This window comes from Urocampus carinirostris, chromosome 14 (assembly GCF_059441175.1).
Source record: "Urocampus carinirostris isolate Australia breed hairy pipefish chromosome 14, RoL_Ucar_1.0, whole genome shotgun sequence".
Taxonomy (NCBI): Eukaryota; Metazoa; Chordata; class Actinopteri; order Syngnathiformes; family Syngnathidae; genus Urocampus; species Urocampus carinirostris.
Genome location: NC_142362.1, coordinates 38,175,235 through 38,199,405, shown reverse-complemented (window position 1 = coordinate 38,199,405; position 24,171 = coordinate 38,175,235). Strand labels below are relative to the sequence as shown.

Here is a 24,171-nt window from a genome sequence, read left to right as displayed (position 1 = left end):
CCCTACTGGTCGCACCTGAGAGCACAGCTCTATTTAGAAAATCTACTCTTTAGCACGGGTAACTGATAAGAGCTCTTTAGGCTCCAGAACGTTTTTCACTTTTTTGTTTTTTTTTAAAAAGAGGTCGCAGGTTCGATTCCCGGCTCCTCCGTGTTATATAGCGAAGTGTCCTTGAGCAAGACACTGAACCCCTAATGCTCCCGATAAGCTGGTAGTTGCCTTGCACGGCTGACGCTGCTATCGGTGTGTGAGTGTGTGTGTGAATGGGTAAGTGTGAAGCACATTGTATACCGCTTTGGGAGGTCTTCATTAACTTGAAAAGCGCTGTATAAACGCAGACCATTTAACTGCAATTTAGCATGTATTGACAATAATCAAACATTATGCAGCAAACTATTTAGTAATTACTAATTTCAAGTTTTGCAGGGGATCCCTAAAAACACATTAAATGTAAATTCAAATTTTCACAGATTTCTAAAAAATATTGTTGAATACCAAATATTTACAGATTTTGACACACAGTTATACAGTCGAACAACACAGCCCAGAATCTCTGAAAATGCTGCTGTCACGCATTGCATTGTTTTTTTTTATTTATTTTGGGCCAGTTGATGTAGTTCCCCTCCAAATCTTTTTCAAACTAATTTCATAACACGGATTTTTTTCAACCATTTCTCAAGGGGACCACTGTAAAACATCAAAGTATTCAACGTTTTTTTAAGTGACTCAATTACAATTTTACAGAATACAGCATGATCAGTTTAACCATGTATGAGTCATTTTTGGGGAATTTGTTGCTCATGTATCTATTTCTTGTTTTGTGTGTGTAATTTATTTTATTTTATGTTTTAGGTCCTGGAACACCTATGGTCATCATACACAGCCTCAACAGTTCAAGTAAGGAAATATGTAATTGCTGTCAAGTTTGTGAAACATTGTATGCAACAAGATTAGATATGGCACACCAGATAAACATGTAATAATTACTTTAAAAAGAAAACGACACCGTCAGGATAAATGGGCAAAAATATTTCCAAAGTAGTGCTGAGAGACAGTCCTAAGTTATAATAATAGTACAATGCAAGAATAGTGCATTGTAACAGTAGTGCAATGAAAAGTAGTGCAATAACATTTAGCTGTAACAAGAAAGATCCAAAATACCTTGCAAGATATATATTTTCACAGTTTTGCACGCGTGTTCTAGGGGTGGTGGCCCAGGGGACAAAACTGTCTCTAAGTTGGTTTGTCCTTGTTTTAAAGAGACCCGTAGCACCTACAAGGGGGCAACGGGTCAAGTCTCTTTGAAACTGACGCTGGCACGGCTCTTTACCTTTTGCAACGAACACAGACGAGACCCAAAAACGAAATCAAGTGGTAGAGGGCCTTTGAAGAGCCGCTCTCTTGTTTGTGACCGACATAGTTGGGAACTCGTGGTAGGATGCTCAGGAGACATAACTTGCAGGCCGGGCGCCATATCTTCGCATGATCTGATCTTGCGTGAATTTCACAAATGATTCGTATTGTTCTGAAAGTTTTGTGTTTAGGATGTGTTCGTACTCCTCACGGATCTTCTCCTCATGGTCTTTGAGCAGGCGCTCGCACAGGTAGCTCACCTGCTTCAGTGTGAACGAGGGCTGGTCTCGTCTGGAAGCGCCTTGTGGGGAGCTTGAACGGGACACAGGGGATATGGTCTAACCCCTCTAGGGGGACGTTTATTTAAACAGCAAAAAGAAAACACTTTAGCGGCGAGAAGCGGATGTGGGATGAGGATAGCAGAGGGGGAGATCTTAAAAGGGAAACTTTGGAGGGGTTTGTTGGAGTGGGAGAATCTTGAAAAAGCAACTTGGAAATACCTTTAAGAAGACAGTTGCAGTGACAGGGAATGCAATCACAGCCATCAAACTTGTAAAGGACTCCTTTTACCTTGGCCACCACCTCTTTCATCAGCTGCTCTAGGGCAGGCACTGCCGGTACTTTAAAACAGGAGTCTCCAACCTTTTTCAAACTGAGTGATACTTTTGTGACTATTTAGCACAAAGGGCACCATGTTTGTTATGCAGGGTTCATATGGTTGCTCGACGTCTTTGAAAATGCTTCAAATGTAATGCTGTCTTTTCAAGGTTTGAAGAGTGCTTTAATTTTGGGTGAAGTGCTTGAAAATGCTTGAAATTGTTGCTTTCTCTTTCCCCGTTTTAACTCGATAAACGACGCATCAAATGAGGAAAAGTAAAACAAGTCTGTTTAAAACTGACGCTGGCACGGCTCTTTACCTTTTGCAACGAACACAGACAAGTCCTGCATGAATTAATCAATAGCTCTATACTTTGACGTTGTAAACGGATTTATTCTATGATAATACTGGAGAAATTGGAAAATTGCCCTTTAAAGTCCTTAAAAATAATTTGCTCATCAAAAAGGTGCACAAACCTTGAAAATAACAACTTATCATGTTATTACTTTGTTGTTACTATTGTATTACGATGTTACTACCAGGTCCATTATTGAATGTAGGGTTAAATATACTCAGTCAACCACAAAAAAAAACTATTTTACTAGAAAATCACAATGACCCAGCACTGGTGAACTATTTTCAAAACAGGTTCCCGGGCATCTCAGTTGTCCTTAGAGGGGGACCCTGGTGCCCGCAGGCACCACGTTGGCTCAGAGACAGTTTTTTTCCCAGGGCCATCACCACCCTAAACAAGCGTGCAAGACTGGAGAAAATATATATATTTTGCCTATTTATAAAAAAAATAATAACTATTTTGATTTTATTTCTGGAAAATATGTTGTTGCTAGTAGCACGGCGGCGCAGTGGTTAGTGCGTGTGAGGCACAGTTCTGAGGTCGTGATCTTCCTGTGTGGAGTTTGCATGTTCTCCCCGTGCTTGCGTAGGTTTCTTCCGGGCACTCCGGTTTCCTCCCACATTCCAAAAACATGCATGTCAGGTTAACTGGCAGGTCCAAATTGTCCCTAGTTGTGCATGAGCGAGCGAATTGTCTGTCCCTTTGTGCCCTGAGACTGGCTGGCAACCAGTTCATGATGTCCCTGCCCACTGCCCAAAGATAGCTGGAATGGGCTCCAGCACCCCCGCGACAATAAAGACAATTTTCATTGTAATTGTAATACAATTACTCGTGCTTTTGTCGCTCTCCTATGCTTACTTAGTACATGAGTGCATGCAGCGAATACCTGGCTTCATAGTCCTTTCCTTTTCAGATTATTATATTCTTGAGAACAACTCCTTGCTGAAGGCAGCCTTGAACTATAAAAGGATCCAGCTTACTGACTTCAGGACCATTTCAATTGGGCATTTCGGTGAAAAAAAGAATGCCGCCGTAAAGTTCACATATTGCATCCTTTTGATGATTTAGAATTCATCATCTGTTTTTTTTTCTTGCATAGATCTACCTTTGAAAATCTCCTATCCACCGGACTTCTCAGAATCCCGTCACTATGGGCTCCTCTTGGTTGTGTACGTATCTGACACAAGATGTACGCTGATAAGCATTGTACTAGGCATATACAGTAGCACACACAGCAATATTCCCAAGTTGTATTAATAAAACTGCAACGATATTGCTGCTGTGGACAGGTTCAGATGTTTTTTTTATTTCCCGCCTCCTCGGGTTATTATTTATGGAGTATAATTTTAATTTGGTATTTATTGGCCAGCAATGTATCAAGAAGGGGAATAAAACCTTGAGTCCCTCCCACAAATTGACTTGATTTATAATGTGTGCATGCAACAAATAAGTGTTTATTATGCTAGAACAATAGCTAACCCATCAAAGAAAGTCTTTCTACATGATCAAGATACACCATCCTGTTAGCAAGGGCCGGCAAAAACACCTCTGCCCCCAGCTCCTCAATTCATGTTTGTTTGTGTAGTCCTTAATCACAAAAAGGGCTGTGCGGAATACAAACTACTATTATGCCATCCCCTGATCTAAATCTCACATGAGGGCAAGGGAAAACTCAAAACATCAGTATGAGGAAATTAAGAACCTTAAGAGGGAGCCGCACATAAGAATTACTAGAATTACCAGGCTGCAGTGGATGTTGCAAGAGCAACAACAAATAATACACGGACATGAAATATAGGTAGTTTATAAGCTATATAATATGAGAGTGTTTTAGGCCTAAATTGAAACAGTTCCACTGAGGTTGCAGATCAAATCTCAGATGGCAGATCATTCAACAGCATCGGGGTCTGAATGGAGCAAGCTCTGCAGATTTCTTTTTGGCTCTTGAGAGCACTTGTAGACCAGCATCAAACATGAGAAAGCTCCTTTCACCCGGCAGAGAGTGGAAGATCAGAGTTGACCTCAGGAGACAGTTGCAGTTTCCCAGGAAGATCAATGAAAGACCATTGGGCCAGACATGGTGGACCTCCTGGTGTCCCTTCGGAGTAAGGAATACAGGTGGCATACATGAGGAAATGGGCAAAATATGCAAGGGTTTTATAGGCTCATCAACATCTTGCCTGTGCAGACCTGGGATGCACAGGAGCTGGCCACCAAAGAGCAACAAAAGAGCTGGCAGAGATAGCAGAAATAAGCATCTTCTGGTTGTGTCTGTGGAGGAAGGATAGGAGCTGGGGGACTTTAAGCAACACTTAAGGCAGAAGAGTCAAACTCATTTGAGCTCAAAGGCCACATACCAATACCACCGATCTTGTATTTCCAATTGCATTAAATGTTATTGAGGATTGTCAGTCATTCATTGTTAATTTGTAAGCATCACCAACATAAGAGTCCAACTAAGAAATTCCATTTTGGCAGCAGTTACTTGTCTTAGGAGCGGTAAGATGTCAGACAACTTTGAAAGTCTGTGGATTAATTTTCTGTGTTCTGTGCAGAGTTCAGCACAGATGTAACATAACATGGGTAAGACGTTGCCTTTATGTCAGGTGAAAACACACTGTGATGTTTAGATATTGTTACTTCTTCAATGAACAACGCTTGAATCAACAACAATTTACCATTAGAGGGAATAAACTAGACAAAAACAGTCCACAGCTTTATATTACATAGTAACTCATTATAATACCTCACCCAGTGTGAAAAAGTGGCGCCGCAACATAAATTTACCAGATAATATGTAGCAGGTTTCCAAATAGTAAAAACCCACATTTTGCCACTGTAAAGACAGTATCTCAACAAGATAAGTGTTTTTGTTGGTGTTGCAAAACTCTCTTAGTAACAGGATAAAATGTAATGGCTCAGCAGAAGCTTGAAGAATTTTATCACATTAATTTAGTATGAATAACACTATTTTCTGGATTTTGCCGTCTCCTTTATTATTGAAAGCACTTTCCTTTTGAAGTAACGCCTGTCATTTTTTTAAGATTGATCAACGCTTCATGGGTGTTCCTTTTAAACTGAATCACTAATTAATACTGTTACAGTGATTGAAAATTAAATTTTAGCACCTGACTAAAAAATATAAATAATAGACCTGGTTGTCTTTGCAAAAGTTTGAAAACGCTTCACTCTTGTGATGGGAATTCCAGCTTACTAAAAAGAGCCTTATATCCAAATTGGCTGTTCCAAATTTTTGTTGCTTTAATCCATTACCAAATATGTAACATTTTGCAGAAAATGAATTATCCATCCATCCATTATCTGCGCTGCTTATTCTCACAAGGGCTACGGGGGATCTGAAGCTCATTCCAGCTATATCCGGGCAGTGGGTAGGGGACACTCTGAACAGGTTGCCAGCCAGTCACAGCGCAAGTAGAGACATACAATTCACTTGCTCATTCAAACCTAGGGACAAATTGGACTGGCCAAATAACCTGACATGCATGTTTTTGGAATGTGGGATGAAACCGGAGTGCCCACGAGGCACAGAGATAACATGCAAACTCCACACGGGGAGGCTGCAGTAGCTGGAATTGAACCCTGAACCTGCGCACTAACCACCCAGCTGCCGTGCCGCCCCAAAATGTTTTTTTTTTTTAATGCCCCCAACACAATAGATTAGTGACAATGTTGTACTGTTAAATGCAGTGTTTAAGGAAATATTTTAATTACAGCGACTAGATAATACAGTGACAAATAAAGATTTGCCTTTTTAATGGTGGTTTATGGCTCAGAAATATATACTTACAGCAGGACGGTGCAGAGCGGTTTGGAAAATAGCTCACCCAAAAAAAAGGATTATATGTACTATATGTATTATATGTATATATATATATATATATATATATATATATATATATATATATATATATATATATATATATATATATATATATATATATATATATATTTAGTAGTATGTTATTTATGTAAAATTATTTTGTTTTAGTGGTTAATTGAGTTTATTTAACCTTACTTCTAATAATTAACCCGATAATGATCTAGTTCAGGTGATCGAAATCCTTAAAAATGCTTCAATGTCTTTTCAAGCACAGGAAAATGCTTGAATTATGGGTGAAGTGTTTGAACATCTTGAAGTTGTTGTCATTACCATGTTTCCTGGAAGTCTAACTCTATAGACCACACAATAAATGAAGAAGAAATTTAAAAAGTGCAAGAAACTGACACCGACACGCCCCCTCTGGTGGCTGGTCGCACCCAGAAGGACAGCTCTACTTAGAAACCGCCTCACAGAGAGAAGCGGCTCTTTCGGCTCCTAAACGGGTCCTCTGATCTTTAGTTTTTTTAATGATATATTATCAATTATAATAAAACATAATGCACCAAATATTTAGTAATTAGTAATTTCATATGGTTTGCAGGGGTCCATGAAAAACACATGAAATCTAAATTAAAATATTCACAGAGCTACAAAAAAAAAGAACTTCTTTTGGTCGGGGCTGGATTTCTTCCTTTGAAGGTACTGGAAAATTCAAAATATTGCCCTTGAAAGTGTTTGAAAAATTAATGAATGAATCCTGATGATAAGTTATTTCATAAACGCATAATAATAGGGTGCCCTTTGTGGTAATTAGTAACAAAAGGTTGCTCTCAGTTTAAAAAATGTTGGAGACCCCTAAATTAGAGTGGGTATACCTGCAAGTATAACTCTCCTATTAAAGTGTTCTTTAACAAAGCACAACTTGTTCCATTCATCATTCTGTCATTTTGTCGCCTCTTGCCAGAGAGGGGTTCCCTGGTGGCCAGGCTGTTAGTGACGACTTTTCTCTGGACTGGGACTCTGTACTTGTCAGTTCAGACAACGTTATTGTGGCTCGCCTTGATGGACGGGGTAGCGGCTTCCAGGGACAGAGGGTTCTTCACGAGGTCCACCAGAGACTGGGCATTGTGGAAGTTCAGGACCAAATTGCAGCAGTCGAGTAGGTTTTTCCTTTCTGTCTGTCTCTCTTTTATTAACTTGGCAGTGGTGGGCGCATTATTGAATAAAAAGTAATTATATACAGTTACTAGTTACTTCAATTAAAAAATAATTTAGTAGCCCCCAAGATTATTGATGCTAAAAAGTGACTTGTTACTCTGAATTTAAAAATAACAATTATCGTATATACAGTACTTACGTAGAAGCCAAAACCCTTAAACTGGGGTGCCGACGACTAGCCATCAGACTGTTGATAAATAAAGTTGTGTCTTCATGATGTCACCAGTCACTTAAAAGGGTCATGCCACATATAATTGAAAGCTTAAACTATTGGGATTTAAGATATGTTTAGCATTTTCAAAATATACTCATCGCAGAAACATTATGATCAGTCCGAAACAAGATACCCGAAAACTATCAAGACTATAACTTTCCCAAAAGTGCTATAGACTACTACTCATTAAATGATTCCCCGCAAATCGGGTGTGGTTACATTCCACGAGTCCAGTGATTCCAATAATGTAAAATATTTACTCCAAAACCCACCCTTATGCCTACAGATGAAAAAAATAATCCACCTAAAAACATTCCTGCAAAGTTTTACGAGCTTTGTTGTATCAGTCTGTTTGACTTAATATCTCCCCTTTAAAAAAAACAGACTCGTCAAATGATTTTCGATACGTTTGTTAGCCACTGACCTTTTGATTCTAGCTTATAGCTTTGAAAATGCTACAATTTAGTGTTGTGTTTTCAAGGTCAGGAAAATGCTTGAATTTTGGGTGAAGTTCTTAAAAAAGCTTGACATAATTACTATTACCGTGTTTCCTGGCAGTCTAACTCAATAGACCAAGCTTTTAGATGAAGAAAAAAAGTGTGTAGAAATGTGGCTCCCGTCCTCATTATTGAGTTGCAATGTGAAGCGTCACTGCTCGCATCCAAGGGGACATTTTTTTTGAGAAGGGGCTCTTTCGGCTGTGCTCACTGAGAAGAACCGACTCTTGGCTCCAAAACGTCTCCGCAGGTTTTTATCTTTTTTTAGTTATATATTATCAATGATAATAAAACATTATGCACAAAATGATTGAGTAATTAGTAATTGCATGTGTTCTGCAGTGATCCCTAAAAATAATTTTTTTAAATACAAAACAATTTTACAATTTTACACTCTGACCAGATTTAAAGTTTAACAACCACACAAATTCCCTGAATATTAAAAACAATAGAATATAAGTTAAAAACCGTAACTCTTCAATGCTATAAAGGAATGATAAAATGCAAATATATATATATATATATATATATATATATATATATATATATATATATATATATATATATATATATATATATATATATATATATATATATATATGTATACTGTCTTATCTCATCAGCTGCACCGCTTATCCTCAGTAGGGTTCGCGGGGGTGCTGGAGCCCATCCCAGCAATCATCGGGCAGCGGGCAGGGGACACCCTGAACTGGTTGCCAGCCAATCGCAGGGCACACTCCTCCTGCTGATTTGGTTTTACTCGCAATTCACAGCTATTCATGATTCAGGATCCTGCTGCTTGACTATTTGTGGTTTGTTCTTACAAACTTTTACTTGCCTTTTCAGTAGCTTCTACTGCTAGCCACTAAAGTTGGCAATTGAGAATTTACCAATTTCAACTCGTCATAGTTTATAGCTCGGGTCAGGTATCTATGGGTCGCAACCCATATATGTCAGAGAGCAAAAACGGAGACAGGTCCCACTTGCGTTCGTTTTATTTAGAAGGAGGAAAAGTCAGTCACGGGTAGCAGGCCTTAACATATTCTCGAGCATCCTTCGCCAAAGATGGCCAACAGAAGCTTCGGGAAAGGAAACTACTGGTCCAAGCTGCCCCGGAGCTCCCTATTGGGGAACCTCTGATCGTAAGCCCTCCGGGACGAAAAGACGCCCCTCAGGACAGGTACTGGGGCCTGCTTGATACCGGAGCGCCTCCCTGACCTGATCCTTGATGTCCCAGGTGAGCGTAGCTACCACACAGGAAGCAGGGAGGATTGCAGCCGCACCCCGGGGTTGACTGTCCTTATTCTGGAACTGACGGGAGACGGCATCGGGCTTGACATTTCGGGACCCGGGAGGTAGGAAAGGGTGAACTTGAACCGGGACCAAATCAAATCAACGTGCGTCCCAGGGACGCAACTTTTTTGACACGAAATCATCATTATCATTTTTTAAGATTTACCAGACTCCAAACTTTTCGTCAGGCAGATTCGCCATTGTGGTTTTGGTCTCGCGATTCGAATTTTCGTCTGCACGCCAATCTCGAGTTCGAGTTGTGTAGTGAAAGTCCATCTCTTTTTAGAAAACCGGCTTTTTCGGCTCAACTCATTAAAGAGCCCGGCTCTCAAACGGCTCACTTGCTTTGATGCATTATATTACGAATGATTATGTTTGCATAAAGAAGTTAAGAAAAAAAGGAAGTATAAAAGGAGAAAAAAAAGACAGGTTTGTGGTGATCCCTTTTAATCAGTATATTACTTGCTTTTTACAGTTGATTTATAGGCATATAGCAAACTATTAATGAATTGATTTTGCGATCTTTCAGCTACATGATGAACTTCCCATACATCGATAAGACTCGGATAGCAGTCTTTGGAAAGGTAACCCTGTATTCTTTAAGATATTTTATGCAAAAAATGTTTTCTACAATTGCCTTTTCCTGTTTGGGCTTTTATTATAATTAGATTATAAATGTTATTTACCAAATGTGATGCGCATTGCGCTACAAGTTTTCCATTAGCTACATTGTGAAACATTTTCTAAGACACCATGATTTCTAAAAAGGCAGCTTTTTGAGAAACTGTAGCACCGCCTAGTGTCTGTTTTTTCAGATCGCAGGCCACCCTAATTGTAGAGCAGGGGTACCCAACGCGTTGCCCATGGTTTTTTTGGGGTGCCTGCAGACCTGTTCTGAACTAGCTCACCAGTGCTGGGTCAATGTGATTTTCTAGTAAAATCATGTATTTATTTTTTGTTGGTTGACTGAGGCTAGTTAACCCCTATTTAGTATAATTAACCTGGTACTAACTTAGTAACAAATAGTAATAACACGATAAGTTGTTGTTACAGATATTCAAATAAATCAAGGCCAGTTCATGGGCTTCAAGGACAAAAAAATTCAAAAATATTCAAGTATTGATAATTACTTTTAAGAAACTAATCTAGTGAGTATACATGTGTATTTAACAAATGTATTCACTCATCTTTTTTATTTTACAGGAAATACAACAAACTATACAACTAACAACTTATGGGTTTTTTTAAAGTGAATGAGCAAAAATTGTGCTTTTTAGCAAGCTATCTGGTTACCATTTTAGCTTTGTTGCTAGCTATATTTCTATCTTTTTGCTGTTTAACATGCTATCCAGTTAACATCGAACATTTTCTGCCAGTTGTCAAGCTAAATTTTGAGCTTCTTTCTTGCTAGTTATCTAGCTTTGTTTTTTGCTCTCTATCCCGCTATTTAGATGGATTTTTTACCCTTTTAGCCAGCTATCTAACTTCCTTTTAGAGTTTTACCTGTTACCTTTCTAGCTAACTATCAAGCTACCTTTTAGCTATTTAGCAAGCTAAATTGCTATTTTACAAATTGATGTCAAACTTGGAGCTCATTGCGCTAATTAAGGAAAAAAGTAGCTGAACGCTTGAAAAAGGCTGAAGAACCCTGTTGGAGAGTGATGTGTGTTTGTGTTTTTCCTTTTTGTTTAGGGTTATGGAGGCTATATTGCATTAATAATGCTCAAGTCGATACACAGTGTCTTCAAATGTGCATGTGCAATGTCACCCTTGACAGATCTGAAGTTATACGGTGAGCTTAAAACGTTTTGCACTACCTTTTGCAACATGTCAAATGGAGAGAAGACATTTTTAGGCATTTTTAATCTGTGTTCAAGTGCAAATACTATTATAAACAGGGGTCTCAAACTCGTGGCCCGGGGGCCAATTGCGGCCCCCACGATGATACAAAAGTTAAAGGGACAGTCTGTATTATTTTCCCCCTAGATGTAGCTGTATCATGTCATGCCACCGTAAACGAGTGCTAAAAACACAACGGAAGAAGACAAAATACGGAGACTCAAAGTGACCAAAACGCATGTAAGATATATAAGATTGTAAATGGTCTGCATTTACAGTGGAACCTCGGTTCTCGACCATAATCCGTTCCAGAACCCTGTTCGAAAACCGATTTGTTCGATCACCGAAATCATTTTTCCCATTAATAATAATGTAAATCGTTTTAATCCGTTCCAACACCCTGAATGTTTACCTTGATTGTTTGACGTAAACATAAAGCTAACCCAAGCTAATCGTAAGTTCGCGTTATCGTAATCTTCCGTACGAAAGATTACGCTAGCGTGTAAAAATAAAAAAATCAGGTCGTTTACAAGTCATTTAGCACCCGGGTCTCCTCAACAAGTGGTGATCGGTTCATTGGAAAAGGGGCTCCGTTCCAACACCCTAAATGTTGGGCTCCATTCCAACACCCTGAATGTTTACCTTGCATGTTTAACGTAAACATAAAGCTAACCCAGGCTAATCGTACGTTCGCGTTATCGTAATCTTCCGTACAAAAGATTACGCTAACATGAACGTGTAAAAATTAAAAAAAGGATAAAGAAAATAATTATGAATAAGATTTCTTACCTTTGTGGTGGTTAGCAGAAGGCGCAGGTAGACGGTGGGGAGAGGGATGGAGGAGGAAGGAAAATTATTATTTGGAAGGATCTAATGACACTTGCTTCTGTCTTCTTTTTAACACTTTTCTAAAGTGACTCATAACAGTGTCATTAAAGTCATTGTACTATCGTACTGATCGCAGATTTAGCCATGCTGTATTCCCTAGCAAGATCAGACACTTGCACACCTCCTTAATATTTTGCTATTATTTCTTTCTTAAATGCAATAGTTGTACGCACTACTTTTCTTTTTTCACCTGTAGCAACTTTGCTGCTTGCACTGACTTTCTTCTGAGGCATAATTAAGGGCTAAAACACTTCGTACACCAATATTAAAAGTGAAAGCAAAACGAAGCACGTCCGCACGGGATAACAGTTGGTCACGAAAAGAGCGATCTACACCCGTACGCCGCTAAGCATCGCACCCTAGCGTACGCACTCACGCATTACCGGCGTTCGAACTCTGATTTTTTGACCTAACAGCGAAGCAAGAATTTCTCGAAATTTTTGGTCGGACTCCGATTTGTTTGAGCTGAGAGGCATTCGAAAACCGAGGTTCCACTGAATATAGCGCTTTTCAAGTCAATGAAAACCTTCCAAAGCGCTTTACAATGTGCTTCACACTTTTCCCTTTTACACACTAACTAACAGATAACAGTGTCAGACATGTTATCGGAGGCGTTAGGGATTCAGTGTCTTGCCCAAGGACACTTCGACATATAACACAAAATGAACACCTGCGACCTCTTGATCCCAGAAAAGAAAAAGAAAAAAGAGAATTAAAAAAGAAAAGAAAAAGGATAAAAAAAAGAGAAAAATGAAAAAAAGAAATGATAAAAAAAGTAAAACTTTTCTTTCTTTCTTTTTTTCTTTTTCTGCATTTCCCTATCATTGCTTTCCTTTCCCCTACTTCTTTAATTCCCGTTTTCCTTTTTTTAAATTTTATTTTAAATTTCTTCTCCCCTATTTTAAATTCCTTTTTCAAAAAAAGAAATTCCCTTATTTTTGTCTTCCTTTGTGAAAAAATAAAAGAAAAAGGGTACTTTTTGCTCCCTTTCGGTCTCTGTAGTAGTATGTACTCTTCTTTGGACTCATTTTTGTTACGCTACACATTGCAGCGACATTTAGTGGACAAATATAAAACACTGCCCTTCATGAACAGCAGAGCGTTTTTATCAGCGCTGTGGAAAACCCCATTTGGCCCAACCCTACTTAAACCCTAGCTTCAGGGGCCCACAAATTAATTAAGTTTGAGACTCCTGATTTAAAGTATTATTCATTTTTAAACCAGGATACATTGTCTAAACGAGTACATAAACAATTTTCAGTCTTACAAGCATGCCATGATTTATAGTCTTACTGGAGTAAAATTCGCACCCTGTCAAGAACCAGGAATGGAGATGGGAACCCAATTGCATTAGTTTCTTAGTTTTATTGAGAACGTAAGCTGGCCCCCACGATCCAGTGATCGTTGATTGTGGGGAGCAGGTCGCTCAGGACGCGGAAGTGGCACTTCTCTGGCGAGCGATAGCTGTGTGGAAGAGGGAAAAGCAGGTCGGGTTGTCGGGGCGCAGGAGCAGAGACGTGATCAACAGGTCGAAGCCGAGAAACTTAGAGAGTCAAAAACAACAGGGAGTCAGGTTTGGAAGGCTTGCCTTCGCGGGAGCTGAAGGTTCGCAACGATCAGACGCCGGTAACAGGGAGTCGGGGGGTTTAAAAAGTGGCAAGGAGCCAATCAGTGACCCGGGCTATTGGCGCCACCAGGTCAGCCGCAGGTGCCCCGGATCAGTAATCATAACATAACCCCCCTCTCAAGGGACGGCTCCAGAACTCCCCAAAAACAAAAAGTAATCCAACCAGCAGAAAAAGGCAATCCAACGGGCAGGAAAGAAAACAAATGCACCCAGAAAAAAAATAATTCAAAACTCCTCCGAGTGAACCGAGGCACCATCATCAGCATCAGGAGGTGGGGCAGAAGCAGGACCCAGAGGAAACCGAGCGGGCAGGTAGGCGTCGTAGCCGGGAAGACGGGTGTCGTAGCCGGGCAGACGGGTGTCGCAGACGGGTGTCGCAGACGGGTGTCGCAGATGGGTGTCGCAGACGGGTGTCGCAGACGGGTGTCGCAGACGGGTGTCGCAGACGGGTGTCCAGACGGGTGTCCAGACGGGCGAGCAGGCAGACGGACGTCGGGACAGGCGGGCAGACGAATGTCGAGACAGGCGGATGGATGGATTCCAAGACTGGTGGGAATGCAGGCGGGCGGACGTCGAGACAGGCTGGCAGACGAAGCGTCGGGCGGGCAGGCGGACGAAGCGTCGGGAGGGCAGGCGGACAAAGCGTCGGGCAGGCAGGCGGACGAAGCGTCGGGCAGGCAGTCGGACAAAGCGTCGGGCAGTAAGCCGGACGAAGCGTCGGGCAGGCAGCCGGACGAAGCGTCGGGCAGGCAGCCGGACGAAGCGTCGGGCAGGCAGCCGGACAAAGCATCGGGCAGGCAGGCGGACGAAGAGCCGGACTGACGGGCAGACGAGCCGAACTGACGGGCAGACAAGCCGGACAGGCGAGCAGACGAGCCGGACGGGCGGGCAGACGGGCCAGACTGGTGGGCAGACGGGCCGCACGGGCGGGCAGACGGCCGGGCAGATGAACTGGACGGGCGGGCAGACGGGCCAGACGGTCGAGCAGACGAGCCATACTGGCAAGCAGACGCGTCGGACGGGCGGGCAGACAAGCCACGGGTGTCCCAGGACGAGCGGTTGACCGGGGGGAAGGAAGCAGGTGGAAACTTATCCGCTCGTGGTGGTTCCCAGACAGTGTCATTTCCACCGGCTTTGTAACTTTGGTTGCCGTGCACAATAGATGACCGTCCAGAGCTTGGGCAGGAACTGGGGTTGAAAGGGGAACACACCTCAATCCCATTCTCCGGGCTAAAGTCGCATCCAGGACGTTGACCTCTGCGCCCGGGTCCACGAGGGCGGACAGGGACTGGGTTGACTCGGGGCTCCGAAGATGCACCTGGAGCCTTGGCCTTCCGGTCCGGGAGATCGGGGTGTGAACGGAACTTAACCGGACGACTCCAATCATCCGATTAAGCTCCCCCTTTAGACGGTCAGGATGATATCCGGTGTACTTGCCCGCCACAGTACAGGCAGAGGCCCTCAGAGAGTCGACGCTGACGCTCCTCGAAGGAACAGCGACGCGCGATCCACCTCCATTGCCTCTGGTGGGTCTAGTAGGGTTGCGGGTGGCTGCTGGAAATCCGAAGGGGCGCCAGTCTCCTCGGGTAAGCAGGAAACTAGGTGGCTCTGGCAGATTCTCTCAGGGTGTCTGCCCTAGACCCGACGATTGATCCGGGCCGTGAGCCCAATGGCCTTGTCCAGGTTGGTAGGCGGGGAGTGGAACACCAACTCGTCCGTCATGAAGTCTGCCAAGCTGTTGAGATAGGCGTCCACTAACGCTTCTGCATTCCAGGTGCTCTGGCTTGCGAGTGTCCGAAAATTGATCGAATAATCGGCGATCGATCGCTTTCCCTGCCGTATCCTCATCAGAGATCTCGACACGTCGACTGATGAGGATCCTGTGTCAAATACCTTGAGAATCTCGGACTAGAAGTTTCGGGGTTGCAGGTCGAAAATGAGTCGGCAGTTCACAATGAATTGCACGGACCTGTGCCGGGTCTCCACAGAACTTTTCAGGTGCGCCCACTCACGGTACTGCCGATCCGATGGCAGGAGAGTTCGTGAACAAGACGGGCGGGTCGAGTGGCGCCACGGCAGACGGGGAATTACTGGAGGGCTGGGCCGATGTGTGCTGCTGACGAGCAAGAATTTCTGTGTGAGAATCCAATTTTTCTTGTTGGTGTTGTAGCCACTCTTGTTGCAGCTGGACAATTCGAAGGATGGCAGACACTTCACCCGCCATCCGTCGGACCTCCCCCAAAGCCCGATGCGAACGCTGCATGTCTCCTTTCGCCGACCGGCGCTCGTAAAAATCGTCCGCTGGGTTTTTTTTTCTGGTCCGATTGTTCTGTCAAGAACCAGGGATGGAGATGGGAACCCAATTGCGTTAGTTTCTTAGTTTTATTGAGAAGGAGATGTAAGCTGGCACCCACGATCCAGTGATCGTTGATTGTAGGGAGCAGGTCGCTCGAGACGCGGAAGTGGCACTTCTCTGGCGAGCGATAGCGCTGTCAAAGAGGGAAAAGCAGGTCGGGTTGTCGGGAGCAGGAGCGGAGACGTGATCAAACAGAAACAGGTCGAAGCCGGGAAACATACGAGAGTCAAAAACAGGGAGTCAGGTTCGGAAGGCTTGCCTTAGCGGGAGCTGAAGGTTCGTAACGATCGGACGCCGGTAGCAGGGAGTCGGGGGGTTTCAAAAGTGGCAAGGAGCCAATCAGCGACCAGGGCTGTTGGCGCCACCGGGGCAGTCGCAGGTGCCCTGAATCAGTAATCATGACACACCCCTTTTATTGATAACCTACACTGTGAGCATAATAGCAACATGAAATTTACACTGTATTTATATAAAGTCTTTTAATGTACGATTCATCATCAGAAACTTCAAAGTGCTTTTTTTCCATTATTCATATCTTTCAGGACGACCTTCTATTTTCTCCACTAATCTCTGGTAACGTGAAAACAAATAGTGTGATAATGAGATAAAATCTAACACCTTTTAGGATGTTATCTTTGTAACTGGTGGTGTAGTATTTAGGATTCAGTGCTCTCACTGGTGCAACCAGGGTTATAATTCAGTTGCGTTGAATGTTTTGCGATTGTGGTCAGCGATCATTCATTGCTCAACTATGGTGAGATTCTACCGTAAAACCTTGTGTATAACGCATAGCTAAACTTTGCATTCTCTTTTAGGTTGAAAAAAATGCCCAATACAGTAGACTTATGAATAGAGTAAATATATAATGATCATTTAAAATGATAAATTGTTCTTTTCATAGCATCAGCCTTCTCTGAGCGCTACCTTGGTATGCCCCTACGAGAGGACAGCCGATATCAGGTGCGTACACCACTTCAGATCGAATGTCTGCAGCAACATTCCCAACATGCATTACACGTAGTTACTTATTTTGTGTTAATTTTGCCACAAAGTGATTGTTTAGATAATCAACTCTCTGATGAAATTATTCTATGCCAGGCGTCTCCAACGTGGTGCCCTCCAAGGACAGTTGAGGTACTTGCTGACCAGTTCTGAAAGTGCTGGGTCATTGTAATTTTCTAGTAAACTGAGTTTTTAGCGGTTGACTGAGTCCATTTAACCCTGCTAAACACTATTTTTCTATTCTATTTTATTTTTAATGACTTACCTAGTAATAACATTGTAAAAATATACTAATAACATTTATGGGTTTTATAAAACAAATTAGCAAAACATGTGCAGTTTTTTTAACTAGCTATCTGGCTTCCTTTTTAGCTTTGAAGCTAGCTATCCTCCTACCTATTTAACTATTTACAAAGCTATCTAGATAGCTTTTTTGCATGCTATCTAGCTAACATTTGACATTTTTGCTAGTTATCACACAAAAGTTTGGCCTCCTTTTAGTTAGCGATCTAGTTTTGTTTAGGTTTCTATTTAGATGGCTCTTTATTTCTTCAGCTAGCCATTTAGCTCCCTTATAGTTTTTTACCTGTTTGCTTTTCTAGCTCACTCAGGCATCCTTTTTAGCTATTCAGCAAGCCATCTAGCTAAGTTGTTCTTTTAGAAACTCATATCAAACTGGGTGCCCATCGTGCTAATTAGTAACACAAAGTAGCTCTCAGCTTGAAAAAGTAGGAGACCCCTGGTATACGTGCATGAAAAATCCAAAAATAAAAGTACAAATTGTCAAGAACTCACGGCAGGTGGTATGGAAGCAAGTAAAGAAAGACTGATTAATACAGCAATACATATATACATATACATATTTATGTGTGTATATATATATATATATATTTATATATATTTATATATATATATATCTCATCTCATCTCATTAGCCGTACCGCTTATCCTCAGTAGGGTCGCGGGGTATATATATATATTAATATATATTAATATATTCTCGTGACAAGGGAGAGTGGTGAACAGAGGGAAATCATGAAATCAGGATTAGTGACTGCAGCTATGAGGAGGAAAAAATAGTTAGGGAATGAAAATCCAAATAAAGGCGGTGGTACCTGCAGAGAAACGGAAACTTGAGTGCAGGATTGTGACACTTACTTAAACTGTTTCAGTTAAACTAGGACATTAATCAGAATTCTGTAATCTAACTTCAATCAGACTATTGCCTGCATGTAAACTTGGTTTCCGGTTCGGGTTATCGAGTGGCGGGAGTTTTTGTGTTGCTCACGGAGTCGCGACTACTAGATCGATTCAGATTCCTACTATAGAAAAATTCTGGACTGAGATTTTTTGTCTCGAACAGTTGAAAAGTTTCAGGTAGGTATCTCGGACGATTGGCGTAAGGTAAGTGCTGCGCACAATTGTTTTACAGTCGAGCTGCTGCCGATCGCTGGTAAAGGGCAACCCACGGCGCTGTTCGGCTTCCGATTGCTCACAAGTGAGTATGGGTTGTTGCTCCCGATTCCAGAGGCAAGTAGCCCTTCTAGGGGGACGTGTCCGTGAGCTAGAACAGTTTAAAAGGAAAATGTTAGGTGCCGCGGACACCACTGCTAGCGTGGGTCGTAGCGAACCTGCTAGTCCGGTTAGCACTAGCCCTGAACAGCATACTAAACGCGGTGAGCCAATTCAGACACATAATAAGTTCAGCCCCCTATCTAGTCCCACTCCATCCCGTTCTACTGGCCCCCGCACCCTAGTTATATGTGACTCCATCACCCGTAACATAAAGCTTAGCACCTCAGCCACGGTTATGTGTATATCTGGGGCCAGAGCACCAGACATTGAGGCTAATTTAAGGGAGCTGACATGCAAATCTAGACACCAGGACAGGGCTAGCTACACTGATATAGTCATTCACGTCGCCTCTAATGATACTAAAATGAGGAAATCTGAGATTACAAAGAAAAATCTTGCCAGCAAGATGAGTCGGCATCGAGTAATTGTCTCTGGCCCCTTGCCTGCGAGAGGCAATGATGAGAAGTTTAGCAGACTAGTCTCGCTAAACCGGTGGCTGGCAAGTTTCTGTAGTCAGCAGGGATTTAGGTATGTGGATAACTGGTCTGCTTTATGGGGCCTGCTTTCCTGCTGAGGAGAGACGGCCTTCACCCTAACTGGGAAGGTGCTCTCACTCTTTCTAAAAATATAGATCACTGTTTAAGCCTTCCATACACTAGTGCAGGCCAGGTCACAGGTGATTAGTGAACCTGTAATCACAGGTGTGGAGTCTGTGACGCTAGAGCTAACTAGCGCTATGCTAGATTCATGCAATTGACATAGTTTTTGTAGTTTAGAGTGTTCCATTGCCTGCACCACACACCCTGATCTGTACTCTTCTATACCATCTTCTTAAGTGCTTCTTACCTCTGATTCTACCTTGTTAGGTGAGGAGGGAGAAGAAATAACATTATTTTCTACCACTAGTCATCCTGCTACTCCACCTGTCAACAACATTCCTGTGGTATGGAATTCGGGCCGCATCTGCCGTCATGCCAGGCACAGGACCCGGGACTGGCAGTATAATCCTGTGGAGGTTACCACTAAGGTTGCCATTAAGATTCAAAACTCTGGAAAGGGTTCAGCTCAGTCCACAGTGCTGAAGCTTGGCCTTCTGAATATTAGATCACTAGCCTCCAAAGCTTTACTTGTCAATGACCTCATTAATGAACACAATCTTAACCGTATTGGCCTTTGTGAGACCTGGTTAAAACCAAATGAGTTTGTAGTGTTAAATGAGGCTTCTTCCCCTAACTTTGTGAGTTCGCACTTGGCACGACCATGCAAAAAAGGTGGAGGCGTTGCTCTTATATCGGAAGGTAAGTTGAAATTTACTCCTGGTAACCCTACTGTTTTTAAAACGTTTGAAGCACTTGTTATGAGGTCCTTAATATCAACACCAATTTATGTAGTTGTTGTGTATCGTCCAGCTCGACCATACTCAAATTTTTGGTATGAATTTTCAGAACTGTTAACAGACTTGGTAACTTATGCGGACAATGTTGTAATAATTGGGGATTTTAATGTTCACATAAACTCCTCATCAAATTCACTTGCAATTGCTTTTAAGTCACTGATTGATACATTTGGTTTCAATCAAGTAGTTGATGTGCCCACTCATAAAGATGGTAACACTCTAGATCTTGTTCTGACCCGTAGCGTAGTAGCCTCAAATGTTAGTGTTACCGTATCCCAATGCCATCTCTAATCACTATCTTGTTAAGTGTGAGGTGCTGTTTAATGTTTACTGTGATAAGGAAAATGTAGGCTTTAGCATTCGCAATATCCGCCCTACAACGGCATTAGCTTTAAAAGAACTATTACTTATGGTAACTGCAGCCTTCCCTTCGTACAATGGGTCTGTTGACTCACTTTCAAATAACTTTAATACTGCTTTGGTTAATGTCCTTGATTCTGTGGCGCCCCTAAGGGATACATTTCGACCTAAGAAGCATACACCTTGGTTTACTGAAGAAACCAGGTCACTCAAACAAGGTTGCAGAAAACTTGAACGAAAATGGCGCACTACAAAGCCTGGCCTGGTGTGACAGCTTGCTGAAATATAAAGTAGCTCTTGCCTCAGCTAAAGCATTCTTTTTCTCTAAGATTATTGTGAAACATAAGAATAATCCGAAAACTTTGTTTGACACAGTGGCAGACTTACCAGACAACAACTTAACCCAAATAGTTCTTCTTATTCTGCTAATGACATTATGGATTTTTTAAATAAAAAGATTCAACTAATCAGGGATGACATTTTAAAAGAACGCTCTGTAACCTCCTCCTATCTCAAAGATGTGGAGGTGTTAACTAAGGACCGTGTCGGCGGTTGTTCAGAAACATTCTCCAGTTTCAATGATTTGTCCCTTGATAGTCAAACACAGATGGTCAGTAGGGCAAAACAAACTACTTGCCTGCTTTATCCAATTCCAGCTTCACTGGTGAAGAATCTGTTTGGGATCTTAGGACCATCAGTTTTAAATATTACTTATATATCCCTATCCTCGGGTATTGTTCCATTAGCCTTCAAGTCTGCCGTTATTAAACCCACGCTTAAGCGACATAACCTTGACCCAGAAAGCCTAGGTATTTATAGGCCAGTGTCAAATCTGCCACTTTTTGCAAAATTACTTGAAAAGGTCGCTGCACAGCTGTTAAATGACTTCATGTCAGAAAATAACCTCTTTGAAACTGTCCAGTCGGCATTTAGGGCAAATCACTCTACTGAGACAGCCCTGGCTAAAGTAACCAATGATCTACTTTTAGAAATAGATTCCGGTGCTTCATCAATGTTACTGCTGCTACTGGATCTTAGTGCTGCTTTTGATACTGTCGACCACAACATACAGTATTAGGCCCAATCCCATTTCTCTCACTCGGCCCCGAGAACCCTCCAGTGAGGTCCCTCGATAGAGGAGTGCCCTCATCGAGTCGAGTGCAAAGTGGAAAAGGTTTGGACAAGACTTGCAAGGTTCCACCCCTGTCCAGGAGATGGCGGTAATATTAATTGGCTGTAGACCTTAGTGACGTATAGGCCTACGTCACATGTAAACAACTCGAGTCTCAACCTGAGGCGTGTTCAGTAGTGTGTCAGTTGGAGATTTCGTGCAACGTTAAAAATGCCCGCTACAGCTGTGTTATTACCGATTGCCTGAAAGCTCATCATCTTTTCCGTGTCTCCAATCAACGGAGGAGAAATGTGCTATACTGAAGACAGCTTCGGCGCTATGTAGTGCTGATTCACCTTTACAAGGTACGTACACTCAGTAAAAAAATGACCCGTTCGGTCAAATACAGTAAGAGTAAACATACAATGCACGTTCACATAATACCCTATGTTTGTGTAGACATAAATGGCAATCTACTTATTAGTATCTCAATGCCATTTTATGACACATAGTAGGGGTCTTGAATGTGTGACATGACGAAAAGTAAACAAACACAAGAACAGTCCACCTGACCCTTAAGCTGACATAATATCGTCACCAAACTTCCCTGTACGACCCAAAAACCTTAGTTCATAAGGAATTTAATTCAAAAGAGTTGTCATTGGATATAAAAAAGGTGCTTGATTGCTGTTGTTTGGTCATGATTGTTTTCTGTTGTTGGTGTCAAGGGATTTGTTCAGACCAAAAAAGACAATCGACTTTGGCTTGGACAGATCTATTGACACTAACAAAGATATCATATAATGAAATTGTGAATATGCTTGATTGCAAATAGGATTTTCGAGAAGGGTTGTTCAAACCCTCACATTGTGTTTGCTGTTAATAACATCATATTGGAATATAATATTGTGAATGTGCTTGATTGCTGTTGTGATTGTCATGATTGTTTTTTTTGTTATTAGTGTCAATAAATTTGTTCAAACCAAAAAAATTTCAACATTTTTTCATGATGCTTACATCACAGTTAAAGCGGTCTTTTTCTTTTCTATGCCCACATTTATGTCTAAAATGTTTGTTTTCTATTGTGTTCCAGAGTGGCTGTCCCATAAGCATGGACAGGTTGGACAGGAATGTTCCCATCCTGTGCTTATGGTTGGATGTGGAGTCAGAACTCATTCAGGACTTAAGGTTGAGCAAGAAGGTTATGTGGGCCCTGCAGGAGCTGCTAAAGAGGGAACAGGGCCATGGCTGGAGGTCCTGATCTACGTGTACTGGCTGGCCCACGCTCTGTCCTACCGTGTGGTGTCACGGGTCTTCAGGGTTCCCAGGTCCACCGTACAAAGAATTGTCCACAGTTAATATGGAATAAATTGCCCAAAAGCCATATTTTAGGCTCTTTAAGTCAGACCCACATTTGCATTATGTGCTTTTCTGCATTACTATTCAATAAACATCTTCATTTTGAGTAACACCTTGGTGGTTTATTTCATAATGATGTGAGATACTGCGTGTGAACTATGTGACTGTTGGACAGAAAACAACTACAAATCACTCCAGCTTAAATAATACTTTACTTTCAGAAAAACAAACTCACATTGGGCCAAAATACATAATAGTAAATAAATAATGTGTCACAAATTTTAACAAAAATATACCAATACTTCCATAAAGCTGGAAAACACAAACTGGAACTTCATTGAGTTCTTAATAAAAAAAAATATTTTCCTTTTATAAAACAAAGGGAAACATTGCAGAGATGTCACTGTTCTGGAAATTTGTCCACGAGCTTCCCAAAAAGGACGGGAACCGCTCAGTTTTGGCCACAGTTTCTTCGAGACTTTTCCTCACTCCGGCAGACTCCACTTTCAAAAAGTCAAGGAGTGTATCGTGCTTCCTTTTTTTTTCTGGGTGATTTGGGGTTTGGCGCCGGATTAGAAGGTGCCAACGACGTGCCCGGTGGTGTGGATGGCGTGGTAGCTGTGATGGTGACCAGCTCTTCCACGGGACGTTCTACAATGGCCTTTAGGTTGGGTGGAAAAAACAAGAATTACTTAATGCTGATGTATTGTACAAAAACAACTGTGTATACGATGCTCAACTAGTTGATGTGAGACATGAAATTGACATGTTATTCTTATGGCTGTATGAGCCTTCTATTGGCCAGCATCACATATGCTTTAGAATTGTCTCCACATTTGGACAACATTTTGAGAAGGTAATTCGTTCACTTAATATGTGTTTACAGAGAAGACAGTGAACTATGTGATAGTAGTTTGTTTCAACTGTATTTCCACGTGAAATTCGGAGACATTACTCGTAATGCATGATGAAAACTAATGCATTCTGATCTCACATGAAAGAATCATATTGTAAATAAAACACGACACCCGAAATTGTGTGCAGTAAACAAGCGCTTATGTCCAGAACGGTATTCTGACTATGCTCCTTTAGCGACTGGCCATGTACATGAAAAGCACGACTCGTTTAAGATAAAAACAGGGATGGGCTGAACCGTGATTTTCTGCACAGTTATCCTACTTTACAGTTTGTAGCGTGAAGGTTTTTTTTTTTGCCAGCTCCCTTGGTAGATTAGTGCACTTCGTAAAGTAGCGATTTTGCAATGTTCGTGTTTTAACGCGAAAATACGA

The 24,171-nt window shown here is 41.8% G+C and overlaps 1 protein-coding gene and 1 long non-coding RNA gene across 2 annotated transcripts in view; both read left to right on the top strand.

The window, feature by feature from the left end:
* dpp10 (dipeptidyl-peptidase 10 (non-functional)) overlaps positions 1–24,171 on the top strand; it is a 149,008-nt gene that overhangs the window by 116,851 nt on the left and 7,986 nt on the right. The window contains exons 17-23 of the mRNA XM_088353056.1: positions 853–897; positions 3,220–3,318; positions 3,406–3,475; positions 7,112–7,306; positions 9,899–9,953; positions 11,062–11,161; positions 16,981–17,039. Of these exons, the coding sequence (XP_088209182.1) occupies positions 853–897; positions 3,220–3,318; positions 3,406–3,475; positions 7,112–7,306; positions 9,899–9,953; positions 11,062–11,161; positions 16,981–17,039 (623 nt within the window). The remainder of the gene's footprint in view (positions 1–852; positions 898–3,219; positions 3,319–3,405; positions 3,476–7,111; positions 7,307–9,898; positions 9,954–11,061; positions 11,162–16,980; positions 17,040–24,171) is intronic.
* LOC148353384 (uncharacterized) lies at positions 21,488–22,992 on the top strand. Its single transcript, XR_015852717.1, has 2 exons — positions 21,488–21,888; positions 22,617–22,992. It is a non-coding gene; the product is annotated as an uncharacterized LOC148353384 (long non-coding RNA).